We start from the raw sequence: 14,227 nt of genomic DNA, 5'->3' as shown, positions 1-14,227 counted from the left end.
GACTAGGAACATAGCTAATCTGCAGATGAGAAAAACTGAGCCTCAGAGAAATGAGGAGAGATGCCCTGACTCTGGGTGTGACCCGTGAGGGGCACAGCCAAGGTTAACTGCACTTCACATTTTTTTCCATTTCGAGAGTGCTGCTGAAAAACAACCACTAATACAGTTTTCTTGAGAGTCATATCAGACCTTTAAGTTATCTGAGGTGGTTTTTCCCCTATTGTGTGAAGTCCTTCACATAGCCTCCTGTGAGAACGTGGTCTAACAATAATACTCCACTAGCCACCCTGACCTGATTTCTACCTTGTTTGGGGAGCTTCCAGGCCAACCTGCAATTTTAAATCCCTCATAAGCTTTTCAAAGTAATTTGGCATCTGCAGAAAATCACTGTCATTAGACAACTGCTTTTCTTTCTACAAAGACAAAAACAAGTGGAAAGAAGAGAACTATCTGCCAAAAACTGGGGACCTGATAACCCCCTCCCTATCACGTCCCTAATGCTGCTCACGCTGAGCCCACCTGCAGCCGGCAATCACAGCATGCTAAATTTCAGCAACCAAAGTCTGCAAGAGAAAAGTCATTTACCTTGGAGTCCAGCTGCTGCATGTACGACCACAGATATTCTATATTGGCTCCAAAAGGATGGACGTGAAGAAACGTCGATATGATGCCTGAATTAAAAAGACAAACGCTGGGGGTTATTTAGAGGCAAATCAGACTCTCAAATAATCATCTACCCTAACGGCTGTTTTGTCAGGCTGAGTTACAGTTCTGCTCTTTCTGACAGTGCTCAACAAACACTAGATAACAGTATATTCTGGCAAACACAACACTTTATCTCCTGGAATGATAGTAGTTAGCGAAACTAGACTCCAAGATAATACATAGGTGAATAAAGGTATTTCTAAACAAAGACTCCTGAAAGGATTTCAACTGCCAATTTTATGCTTGATTTACCAATACAAAATTGCAGTTATTGGAAGGATAAAATTATCTCTTTTCTTTTCCTCAGCGGACTTTGCAGTGTGGAAATGGCTCACACAGCTGTGTCAGAAATCACATTGCCTCAAATTTTCCTGATAATTGCAGTTGCTAATTATGAAAAGTGTTTAATCCATATTTCCCCTAACTGCCACTGAAGGAAGCACAAATCCTTCCTGGAGCATTGGCTCTCGGCCCCCAGATGTTGTTTAAGGGGTGCCAGCTCGCTCACGGTGTCTCTCTGCTGTAATTTACAAGATCATTTTAAAAGGTCTGAGAATGGATGGTGTGGCTGGCATCTGATGATAAATCATAATGCTTTTCCATCGTGGAAATCAACCATCAACACTATACTGACAAATGAGAAGCCGGGCACTGGTGTCAGGGCTGCAGTAAACAGCATTGCCTTCTGGCTCCTTTATCCAGAATCAAAGTAGTACCAGTATGGACACCGACTCCATGGACTGAGTGCTGCTGTATGTTAAGAAGCTACGTTCAGCCTGACATTTTTAGTTCTCTTTTAAAAACCAGTTTCAAGATGAATTAAATCAGCGGATAAGGCCTCACATTCCATTGACTCTGAGGTATGAGCTTCGATGCTTGAGAGCCAAGGGTCAGAGGGGAAGACCCACGCCTGAGAGGAAACCGTACCAGGGAGCATACCATTCTTGCATCAGGTCATCCCAGGAAGCACAGGGTGACTGTGGATTGATCTGCTACAGGGTTCGATGCCACCCCCCTCTCCTGGGTGTTGCTTGGGATGCTCTGAGACTAGTGTCAGTTTGAGCAAAATTCCCCAGTTCATCCTCAGGCCCAGGACAGAGAACCGAGGGGCCCAGGCAAGCGGCTATCAAAGGCTTGTCCTCACACAATTGCTTTATGAAGTTTTTATTGGTTTACAGTGAAACGAGGAAGACAGAAGCAATTTATTACGTTTCTCCATAAAGCCAAAATCTCGAGACTGACCTCTTTTCCCAGAGACATAAAGAACTACCATTTTATTCTGTGATTATGTCCTTTCTATTTGTTGTTGCTCCTGCTGAAATGTCCTTTCTTTTATGAAATGATGACGACAGTAGAAGGTAATGGTGGCAGTTTTAATATCTTGCAATAGCAAAATAGCCACATTTAATATACTAAATGGCACTGTGTTGTCCCTTTCTCCCCACCCCACCCTATAAAGACCTCTCTTGATTTATTTTTAATTTTATAGGCGTGGCAACAATTGCCCTGTGTATGAAATTCTTAAATATGGTGAGATGGCACTGTAAGTAATTCTCTTACTAATCAAAGTTAAAATAAATGTGCCTATGAGTGATTTAGTTAAAAATACACAAGAAGAGAAGTATGTAAGAAAGTGTCCCTTCATTTGCATTCCTGGAGTGGGAAAGGGGGGTAGAATGGAATCTAGCCAACAGAGAATTGCCTTCCTTAGGAGGGTAAGGGGGCTTTGCCTCGTGGCCCTGGAGCTGAGGACAAGTGGTATGATGCCCACCACTTTCCACAGAAAGCCACAAACAAAAGGCAGGCAGGTCCCTCACTGTGCCTACAAGGAGGTAGGCAGGGTAGGGGAGAAGGAATAGTCAACTTTGGCTCTGTGAGAAGGTGGTATTTCTAGTGAGAAGCGTTTTCATTTCCTCCCCGCCAGGGCTCTCACAGGGAGGGGAGGAGGTGCTCCAAGAAAATCACTCATAGCGACTGCAGGGGGTGCTGCAAGCAGGGGAGCCCAGCATTCCTTTCCTGGCTGGATGCCTGCAACAGACTTTGGGATCTGGGCCTGCATGTACCCGGGCACAGGGGAGAGACAGCAGGGCTGAGACAGAGCAGCAGTGATGGTAGAGGCTTGTGAGTTTCCTACTGGGCAAGAGGGCATCTCAGAAGGCAGATGGGTTTGAGCAAACCACCCCAGGGGCCCCAGCAGAGGGAGAAAAACAACACTTTTCCCATGAATATCCCAGTGGACTGAGACTCTTCAGCATTTCTCTGGTAACCTATTATCTACCCCATACACAACAGAACAAGATACAGCCTGTTTCTGCACCATCCCCATGATTGTTTGTTGTGCATTGTGATCCACAGGGTTTTCACTGGATGATTTTCAAAAGTAAATTGCTAGGTTTTTCTTCCTAGGAAACCCTGGTGGCATAGTGGTTAAGAGCTACGGCTGCTAACAAAAGGTCAGCAGTTCGAATCCACCAGGCGGTCCTTGGAAACCGCGTGGGGCAGTTCTACTCTGTTCTATAGGGTCACTATGAGTTGGAGTCGACTCGGTGGCAATGGGTTTTTGGTTTCTTCCTAGTCCATCTTAGTCTGGAAGCTCTGCTGAAGCCTGTTCAGCATCATACCAAGGATAATGCATGCCCATGGGAGCATGCTGTGAATTTAAATGTATTTAGTAGAATGAGTTGGAGGAGGATGCTGGAACAGGAAATTCAGGCGTACCAGAAATGGAAGGACCTGGGGGGCTGCCCCTGTGATGTTAGCATCTCTCTGTGCATATGTCCTTGCTCCCCCACTGCTGCTGTCCTTCCGCGCAGTCCTGGCTCTGGACCCCAGGGGACTTGGCCCTTAGTCTTTGCATGTTCTGGTTCAATACCAGGAACAAAGTACACACTCGCAATAAATGTGTACTGAACGAAATATTCTCTAGAACTGAGAATAGCCAGTAAATGTGTTTAAAATTTACAGATCAAAGGGATAAGCAAGAACCTTAAACATTTCTACCAGTACTAACAATGATGCTACAATACTCTTTCAAAAACCAGGGAACTTGGGGGCATTGTTCACTGGTGACTCCTGCTGCTATCCCATCCTGTGTGGATTCAGAGGAATCTGAGGGTTTGGGTCATGAAAAATTTTGCTGAAATTATTTTGTCCATAAAACTAAGGGGGGAAGTGCTCTTATCTACCCAGGGATGATTTCTGACACCTTTTGAAAATTAAATTAGAATCCTCACATAGATTCGAGTGTTTTTCCTTTTGAGGGTGTTCAGAACCATCTCAGTGGTAGCTGGTATTAACAGGCTGTGAACTCTTCTTTACAAAAGTTTAGCAGCTGCCACTAGATACAAGCTAGGGAGCTAACTAAAGGTTTCCCAAGCTTTTCCTATAGATGACAGCAGGGTATTCAGTGTTGGTAGAGGCGTAGCAGAAATGGGCAGCACTAGTCCTCATTCTTGCAGGTGCCCTGCCCTTCCTCCTGCCCACTCTCACCCTTCCCCTACACACCCCTGGCAGCAGCGCAGAAGCATCAGTCCCGCCACCTGAGAAAACAGAGCTTCTAGGCTCTGTTTTTGGATCAGATTCATTTTGGGGAAGCTTCTTACATAAACAAATAAGCCTCTTTGTAGCTACTTTAGAAGAACTGGAATATCCTCTGGGAATGGAAAAAGGATAGCTGCAACTCAAAATCTAATTAAAAGTGCTACACACACAGAAAATTGAGACTGTTTTATGGTCCTTTGAGAGGGACCTAAAGACTTCATAAAAGGAACATTAGTGATTGAAGGTGGAGAACTTAACCATAACTATACTGGTGGGTCTCCAAAGAAATTGATTCAATGACGGGTTTTGGCAGTTCCATGGAGAAGCAGAAGGTCTCCATGTATAAAACTGGGTTTTTTAAACACTGGAGAATACAACGGGGTATAGCTAATTTTAAAAAAGTAAAAGAAAATGGAGGTTGTCAGTATTATCGGGCTCTTTTTGCTCATCTCAGGGCCTTAAAAACTACTTTGGAATGATACACTAACCAGCTCTGTACAACCTGTGGCAGATCCCCTATAGGAAAGTCTATTTAAATAGGCTTAACGATTGTGAAGATGGCATAGGACCGGGCAGTGCTTCCTTCTTTTTTACATAGGGTTGCTATGAGTCTGAACCGACTCAACAATTCCTAACAACAACGAAAAACGCCATCTGAACTTTTCCCATCAAAATCATCTGGTTTATTCTCATTTTTGGACCTCACTAAAACCAAGGGGGACAGGATCTAAATTAACCAATAATGGTAGATTTTTTTACCGCTCCCTTTACTCTTCTTTGGTCAAATATTTACTCGGCACCGGTTAGGTACCAAAGTGCGAAGGATACGGAATTGTACAACAAAGACATGGTTCCTGCTCTCATGGAACTTATATTCTAGTTGAGTGACACAGATGATAAACAAAAAGTTAAGAATGACGGGGATATTTTTCAGATTGTGGCAAATGCAATGAAGAAAATAAGACAGGTAATAGGATAGAACGGAGAATACCCCTGAGCCTGGTGGGGTGCTACTTTATTTTGGTAAGTAAAATGAAGGTCTCTATGAAAATAAATTTCCCTGAGTGTCAGCTGAGAAATTGGCCACAGAAAGCCTGGGGGAAGATTATTCCACGGGCAGGCAACAGATAGTGCAAAGGCCCAGAAGTGGAAATTAGCTGGTGGAAACGAATATGGATGGCAAGTGCTACAACATGAGTTCAGAGGGAGGTGGGGGGGCACATCATGTAGGGCTCTGGATCTCAGAGTAAGGAGTTTGGATTACATTCCAAATGTAGTAGAATTCCAATACGGGGGTTCTAAGCAGGGGAGATGTCATAGTATAACATCTGAATCACATTTTTAAAATCTCAGTTTAGCTGCTGTGTGGAGAATAGACAAAGGGAAACCAGGAAGACCAGTTAGAAGCATATGCACAAGACCTGAAGTGGTAAACAGTGGTCTGGACCAGGATGATAACTGTGGACACCAAAGGCAGAGTTGATGGACTGCATGTAAGAGGCAAAGGCTAGGAAAGAATTAAGGAGGACTCCTTAGTTTTTGGCTTGAGCATTTTCTCATCTGAGGATACTGGGGAGGAACATGTTATCGCAAAGAAAAGGGTGGAATCAAGAGTTCTGTTTGTACCTTATTAAATCTGAGATGCCTGATACCATCTAAGTGGAGATATCAAATGGCCCTTGGAGAAAGTATAAATTTGGAAGTCAAGGGCAACAAGAAGGGATTTGAATCCAAACTACTCAATCAGATTATCTAGGTACAGAAGAAAAGAGGCCTCATGACTGAGCCCTGAAGAGCCCCCAAATTTAGAGGTCAAGCTAAGAAAAACTCAAAAGGAATCCGAGAGGGAGTGACCAATGGGAAAGAGTGGCATCATGACAGCCAAGGGAAGAAAGTATTTCCAGAAGGTGTGAGTGGTTAACCTGTAAAGTGTGGCTGACAGATGAGGGAGCTGAGGAACTAGCAATACGAAGTTCTCTGGTGGCAATGACAAGAACAGTTTCAGTCTGAAGGTGGAAGCCAGACTGGAGTGGGCTGAAGAGAGATGGGAGGAAAGGAAATGGAGACTGAGTTTAGACAGTGCTTTGGAGATGTTATGCTTTAGAAAAGGAGCAGGGAAATGGGCTATAGTTGAAAAAACTCAGGGGGTCAAGACAGGTTTTCCTTTTCTTTTGAAGGTATAGGATAATAGAATCCATGTTTATACATTGATGGGTATGATCTTCTACTTACATAGAAGCTCACTGTCTAAGGGATGATGCAGTTTTTACAATAGTCCTTAGAGATAATGTAGTATTGAGTTGAAAAAGACCATGTAATCAAACCTCCTCACTTTATACAATGTGAGGAATTAGGTCCATAGAGGATAAGTGACTTGCCCTCGATTACCCAGGGTATCAAATGTCTCAATCTATTAAAAACTCATGTGAGCTTCCCCTGTCATAGCTGCTTTAGAAATCATTAGGTGCTAGTTGGTTTGTCACATGGCTAATACATCCTACTTTCATCTTTTGTCCTATGAATTCCTATTTAGAAAATGATATTGGTTGTCTGATGAGAAAAAAATACTAATTTGTATATTCGGTTTGGTCTGTGCATTGCTCTGAGTTCAATGAGAAATGGAATTCTACTGGAATATGCTCCCTTTCCTCAGGCTGCCTGGAGTTTTCATTCCAAACTCTCTGCATCAAGAGATTTCACTTTCCCTACATCCACATGTGTTGATAGTCTCCCATGAAAGTTCAAAAAACCCTTTGGGGCTATAAGCTCACTCAGTGGGGTGAATGGGCACCCTGGGGAACTCCAGAAACCTCAACTATGAGAATGAAGCTGTATCTCTAGACACAGTCATATCTTACTGGGTACTGTCAGAGGCCTGACCATAAACCAGCCTGAAATATTCTTCTTCATGCTGCAGCCTATATGGAAGCTCCATTGATACTGAACTTCAGAGACAGCAGGGGGTATACTCTGTGAAATCTGGGTCTGTTACTAAACCACAAGAGGACAATTCTCTGTGGGAAGCTACAGAGTGATGAAACATTTATGGGAAGTGGAGGGAGGCAAGACTATGAGTGGGTGGTGGAAGACTCATCAAACACTTGTGGTCTGGGCTGATGGTTCTCAGTGCCTTGGGATTCTGAAAAGCTCTGAACAATTTTGTCCACTTATTTGGTGAGTATAATCCTTGATCTTGTATGTACAAGTGGTTATTATTATTATTTTTAATATCTAACTCTCTTTCTGTCTTATTTTTTCAACTATTGTGTGTTTTAGCCTTTTAATAAATTGTTCCTTCTAGTTGAAATACCTTCGACAATTCCCTTGTCTATCCAGAGAAACCCTATGCATCCTTTAGGACCCAGCTCAACTGTCCTTTCTTCTGACAAGGAAATCTGTAGCATAAATAGCTCCTTCTCTGAGTTTCTGATTTTAGTACAAAGCATATTTTATTGTAATTAATTGCTTTCTTTTTCACAAGTTTAGGGAAAAATTAGATTGACACAATAGCCACAACAATAGGCTGAAACATACCAACAGCCATGAAGATGGCACAGGACTGGGCAATGTTTCGTTCTGTTGTACATAAGGGTGCCATGAGTTGAGTCAAGTAGATGGCAGCTAACAACAATGGGGTACTTAAGGGACGAGATTATCTTAACATCATCAGATGACAGAGATCTTGGTATACAGCTAGCCAATATTTCTCAAAACATGGTCCCAAAAGTGCCTGCGTCAGTATCATCTGGGATGTTAGTTTTAAAATGAACCTAATCGGCCGGCATTAGTCCAAAAAACACAAAATAATAAATGTTGGAGATGTTGTGGAGAGACTGGAATACTTATACACTGCTGGTGGGAATGTAAAATGGTACAACCACTTTGGAAATAGATTTGGTGCTTCCTTAAAAAGCTACAAATAGAACTACCATATGGTCCAGCAATCCCACTCCTTGGAATACATCCTAGAGAAATAAGAGCCCTCACATGAATAAATATACACACACCCATGTTCATTGCAGCACTGTTTATAATAGCAAAAAGATGGAAGCAACCAAGGTGCCCATCAACGGGATAAACGGATAAACAAATTATGGTATATTCACACAATGGAATACTACGCAATGATAAAGAACAACGATGAATCCATGAAGCATCTCGTAACGTGGAAGAATCTGGAAGGCATTATTCTGAGTGAAAGTCATCTCAAAAGAACAAATATTGTATGAGACCACTATTATAAAAACTTAAGAAAAGGTTTAAACACAGAAGAAAACATTCTTTGATGGTTACGAGGGTGAAGAGGGAGGGAGAAGGGTATTCACTAATTAGAGAGTAGACAAGAATTATTTTAGGTGAAGGGAAGGACAGCAAATAATACAGGGGAACTCAGCACAACTGGACTAAACCAAAAGCAATTTTCTAAATACAACCAAACACTTCAAGGGACAGAGTAGTAGGGGTGGGGGTCTGGGGACCATGGTTTCAGGAGACATCTAGGTCAATTGGCACAACAACGTATATTAAGAAAACGTTCTGCATCCCACTTTGGTGAGTGGCGTCTGGGGTCTTAAAAGGTAGCAAGTGGCCATTTAAGATACATCAATTGGTCTCAACCCACCTGGAGTAAAAGAGAATGAAGAACACCAAAGACACAAGGAAAATATGGGCCCAAGAGACAGAAAGGGCCACATAAACCAGAGACTCCATCAGCCTGAGACTGGAAGAACTAGAAGGTGCCCAGTTACCACCAATGACTGCCCTGATGGGGCAGGAGAAAAGTGGGATGTAGACCTCAAATTCTATTAAAAAGACCAGACTTAATGGTCTGACTGAGACTGGAGGGACCCCAGAGGTCATGGCCCCCAAACTCCCTGTTAGCCCAAAACTAAAACCATTCTCGATGCTAATTCTTCAAAGATTAGATTGGACTATAAGACATAAAATGATACTGGTGAGGAGTGTGCTTCTTAGCTCAAGTAGACACATGAAACTGTGTGGGCAGCTCCTGTCTGGAGGAGAGATGAGAAGGCAGAGGGGGACAGCAGCTGATTGAATGAACATGGGAAATACAGGGTGGAGAGGAGTGTGCTGTCACATTGTAGGGAGAGCAACTAGGATCACATAACAATGTGTGTATATGTTTTTGTATGAGAAACTGACTTGAATTGTAAACTTTTACTTAAAGCACAATAGAAAAAAAAGGGCGGCGCGGTGTGGGGGAAATGAACAGAATTTCTGTTTGTGGAACCAAGGAGTCTGCCTTTTAAACAGGCTGCCCAGGTGATTCTTTCTCTGAAAGAAGGTTGATAATTCTTATAGTAGGCTCTTGACAAATGTTTGTTGATTTATTGATATGGACATTTTTGCCTTGGAAACAAGATTTAGGTCAATGATTCATTCTTTATGGTCAGTAGTTTTCAGAAAGGAATGCTCTCCCCAGATTACTTTCCTCAGGTGCAGCCTAAATATAGCCTCAGCTCTCTTCACTGAAAACACCAAGAAGTCGCCAGTCAACCTTCTTTACATGCATTTCTCTACATTCCATTGATCTTATTCCTAATATGCATGCATTTTTGGGAACATTCCAATTGAGAGATAGACTAGCTGTGTGCATGTGTGTGAGATGGTGACAGTGATGGACATGTAGTCAGGGGAGGGCTTAAAGTAACAACTCACATTGATTTGCAGAGATGTCAAGATGATACTGAAAGAAGTTTACTTGATCATTAAGAATTTAAGAACAACAGACATATAAAGAACACTCCTCCCAAAAGCAGCACAGTACACATCCTTCTCCAATGCACATCGATCACTGTCCAGAATAGACTATATTTTAGGCCACAGAGCAAGCATGAAAAAACACAAAAACATGGAAATAATAGGAAGCATCTTCGCAGATCACAACACTATAAAATTTGAAATCAATAACAGAGAGAACAAGAAAAAAATCAAATACATGGAAACTACATAACACCTTGCTTAAAAACCACTTGGTAACAAGAAATTAGAAACAAAATAAAAAATTCCTAAATCAAACAAGAATGAAAACACAACGTACCAAATCCTTTGGGACATAGCAAAAGCAGTGCTCAGAGGAGAATTTATAGCAATAAATGCACACATTGAAAAAAGAAGAAAGGGCCAAATCAATAGCTTAATTCTACAACTTGAACAAATAGAAAAAGAGCAGCAAAAAAAGCCATGGTAACCAGAAGAAAGGAAATAATAAAGATTAGAGCAAAAATAAATCAAATAGAAAAACAACAGAAAGAATCAATAAGACTAAAAGTTGGTCGTTTGAAAGGATCAATAAAAATGACAAACCACTGGTGAAACTGACAAAGGAAAAGAATGAGAAGATGCAAATAACCAAAATAAGAAATGAGATGGGTGACATTACAACAGAACCAACTGAGATAAAAAGATTATAACAGAATATTATGAAAAATTATACTCCAACAAATTTGAAAACCTAGAAGAAATGGAAAGATTTCTAGAAACACACTATCTACCTACACTAACACAAACTGAGGTAAAAAATTTGAACAGACCCATAACAAAAGAAGAAATTGAAGAGGTCTTAAAAAAAACTCTCCCTCCAAAAAAGTCACAGCCCAGACAGCTTCACTGGAGAATTCTACCAAACATTCAGGGAAGAGTTGACACCAGTTCTACTCAAACTGTTCCAGAACATAGAAAAGGAAGAAATACTCCCTATTTCATTCTATGAAGCCAGCATAACCCTGATACCAAAGCCAGGCAAAGACAACAGCTAAAAGAGAAAATTATGGGCCAACATCCCTCATGAATGTTGATGCAAAAATTCTCAACAAAATTGTAGCCAACAGAATTCAACAGTACATCAAAAAAATAATACATCATGACCAAGTGTGATTCATACCAGGGATATGAGAATGGTACAACATTAGAAAATCAAATAGCATAGTTCACCACATAAACAAAACAAAGGAAAAGAATCACATGATCATTTCAACAGATTCAAAGAAGGCATTTGACAAAATCCAACACCCTTTCCGGATAAAAACTCTCAGCAAAATTGGAACAGAAGGGAAATTCCTCAACATAATTAAGGGCATATATACAAAACCAACAGCCAACATTATTCTCAGTGGAGAAAGACTGAAATCATTCTCTTTGATAACTGGAACCAGACAAGAATGCCCTTTATCACCATCCTTATTTAATATTGTATTGGAAGCTCTAGCTAGAGCAATAAGTCAAGAAAGGGAAATAATGGGCATCCAAATTGGTAAGGAAGAAGTAAAACGATCCATGTTTGCAGATGACATGATCCTATACACAGAAAATCCCAGATTCCACAAGAAAGTTACTGCAACTAATAGAAGGCTTTAGCAATGTGGCAAGGTACAAGATCAACATACAAAAATCAGTTGGATTCCTCTACACTAACAAAGAGAACTTTGAAAAGGAAATCAGGAAAACATCAGCATTTACAATAGTCCCCACAAAAGATAAAATACTGAGGCGGGGCCAAGATGGCTGACTAGGTAGAAGCTACTGCGAATCCATCTTGCAACAAAGACTTGGAAAAACAAGTGAATTGATCACATACATGACAATCTATGAACCCTGACCATCAAACACAGAACTAAGGAGTTGACCTGAGTGACAGGGGAGCAAAAAGCCGTGCCCTGAAGCAGCGACCACTTCTGGAACTGGCGCCCCACACCACAGCCTTGAGCCCTCCTGGTTCCCTGGTGCCAGAGTGGTGGGGTAAGCACAGGACACAGCCCTATACCCTAATCCCCTGGAGTAACCTTCATACAGACTCAACCAGTGCAAGCAGGCTGCACGCTGACGTGGCTGACAAGAGAATGAGCAACCACGGGGAAGCAGCGACTGTTTTCGGAGCCTGAAGCCAGCGTCCCAGCCAGAAAACCTTGGCGCCGGGCTTTGGACTAAACGCAGAGGAGCTGAGCACGGTTTCCTGCGATGGCGCAAGCACGGGACACAGCCTTAGCCCTCTGAAGTAACCTCGGCGGAAACCCAGCCAGTGCATACAGGCTGCACAATGACACAGCTGACAGGAGAAGAAATCACCGGGAAGCAGCGACTGGTTTTGGTGCCTGGAGTGCGCCATCCCAGCCAGAAAACCTTGGTGCTGGCCTTTGGACTAGGAGTGGAGGAGCTGATCACGGCTTCCTGAGATGGTGCAAATACAGAAGTAGGCCTGACACTCAGGGGCAATCTCGACCGAGCTAGTGCACACAGGCTATACGCCCCTCTGGAATCTCAGATAAAACAGTCATCACCAAGCAAGATAAGTAACTTTGTCTATATTGCTGTGCACTACTCTCTCCTACCTATCTGAGCCCTCCCCTCTCTGCCCCAGGTGGCTTCATTAACATTGGAATTTCCTGGGCCAGGGAATGAAGTGCTCTGTGTTTTTTTTTTCTTTTTTCTTTTTCCTAATCCATTCTCCTGGCCTCAGAGAAGCAGTAATTAACAACCTGGGGGGGAAAATCCTTCCATGACTTCCCAAAACTGCAATAAAAATACAGAACCAACTCCAGCCAAGCATATGAGATCCACAGTCTTTGGCTTTCATCTCTACAGGGAACAAGGTGGCTATTATAATGCAAAGGCAATTCTGATAGAGATCTGACTGTAATTGTTTTAGCAGAGCAGTGGAAAGACGAGTTTTCAAGGTCTGATACCTCTCTACCTATTAAACAGAGCCCTCACTGATCCACTGCGGGAAACTGAGGGCTGAAGCTCCACCCAAACCACCTAGCCACCTGCTAAATGGGTCTGAGGATAGTGACGCCTACCAATCTTTAGAGGTACAAGCACTGGGTGCCTAAGGTACAGCTGCAGAGCCCACCCACCAAAGTGCTCTAGGAATAGAGACACACCTACCTCACTGGCACGTGGGGAAAGCTGTCAGCATCCAACCCTCCTTGGAGTGTGATCCCCTGCCGCTACTAGAATCTGGGGAACACAACTATCACCACTACTCCTCTAAGTTAATAGGTGACAGTCTACACCACACACTTGGTGACCCAAAATCAGATCACCTAAGCTGATTCTACTCAAGAATAGTGAATGGACTCTTAGGCTTATTTATGTGGTAACAGCTCAAACCAGCTGGTAATAGGACATAAGTGATTCAAAGGCTACAACAATCAAGACAGTGCAATCTAGTAGCCCATCTGGGTATACTGAAACAAAACAAAAGAAGAAGATAAGACTCAGTGAGCAAATATACAATAAATCACTATAATATCTTATAGATGGCTCGGAGACAGCAGTCAATATCAAATCACATAAAGAAGCAGACCATGCTTGCTTTTACAATTCCCCAATATAAGAATCAAAATCTTTCCCAAATGAAGATACAACCCTGGAATTGCCAGATGCAGAATACAAAAAACTAATATACAGAATGCTTCAAGACATCAGGGATGACCTCAGAAATGAAATAAGGCAATCTACAGAAAAAGCCAAGGAACACACTGATAAAGTAGTTGAAGAAATCAAAAAGATTATTCAAGAACATAGTGGAAAAATTAATAAGCTGCAAGAATCCATAGAAAGACACCATTCAGAAATCCAAAAGATTAACAGTAAAATTACAGAATTAGACAACTCGATAGGAAATCAGAGGAGCAGAATCGAGGAACTGGCATGCAGAATGGGGGAGTAGGAGGATAAGACAATTGACACCAATATAGTTGAAGAAAAATCAGATAAAAGAATTAAAAAAAATGAAGAAACCCTAAGAATCATGTGGGACTCTATCAAGAAGAATAACTTGCGTCTGATTGGAGTTCCAGAACAGGGTGGGATAACAGAAAATACAGAGAGAATATGTGAAGATCTGTTGGCAGAAAACTTCCCTGGCATCATGAAAGATGAAAGGATATGTATCCAAGATGCTCACTGAACCCCACACAAGATTGATCCAAAAAGAAAATCACAAAGGCATATTATCATC

The 14,227-nt window shown here is 42.0% G+C and overlaps 1 protein-coding gene across 6 annotated transcripts in view; it reads right to left on the bottom strand.

The window, feature by feature from the left end:
- ENOX1 (ecto-NOX disulfide-thiol exchanger 1) overlaps positions 1-14,227 on the bottom strand; it is a 749,536-nt gene that overhangs the window by 10,276 nt on the left and 725,033 nt on the right. For all 6 annotated transcript variants that reach the window (XM_049852937.1, XM_049852938.1, XM_049852939.1 and 3 more), the window contains one exon: positions 586-671. In XM_049852937.1, coding sequence (XP_049708894.1) covers positions 586-671 — 86 coding nt within the window. The remainder of the gene's footprint in view (positions 1-585; positions 672-14,227) is intronic.

Source organism: Elephas maximus, chromosome 14 (assembly GCF_024166365.1).
Source record: "Elephas maximus indicus isolate mEleMax1 chromosome 14, mEleMax1 primary haplotype, whole genome shotgun sequence".
In the NCBI taxonomy this organism is placed as follows: domain Eukaryota; kingdom Metazoa; phylum Chordata; class Mammalia; order Proboscidea; family Elephantidae; genus Elephas; species Elephas maximus.
The sequence above is the reverse complement of the archived record's forward strand: the minus strand, read 5'-3'. Positions and strand labels throughout refer to the sequence as shown.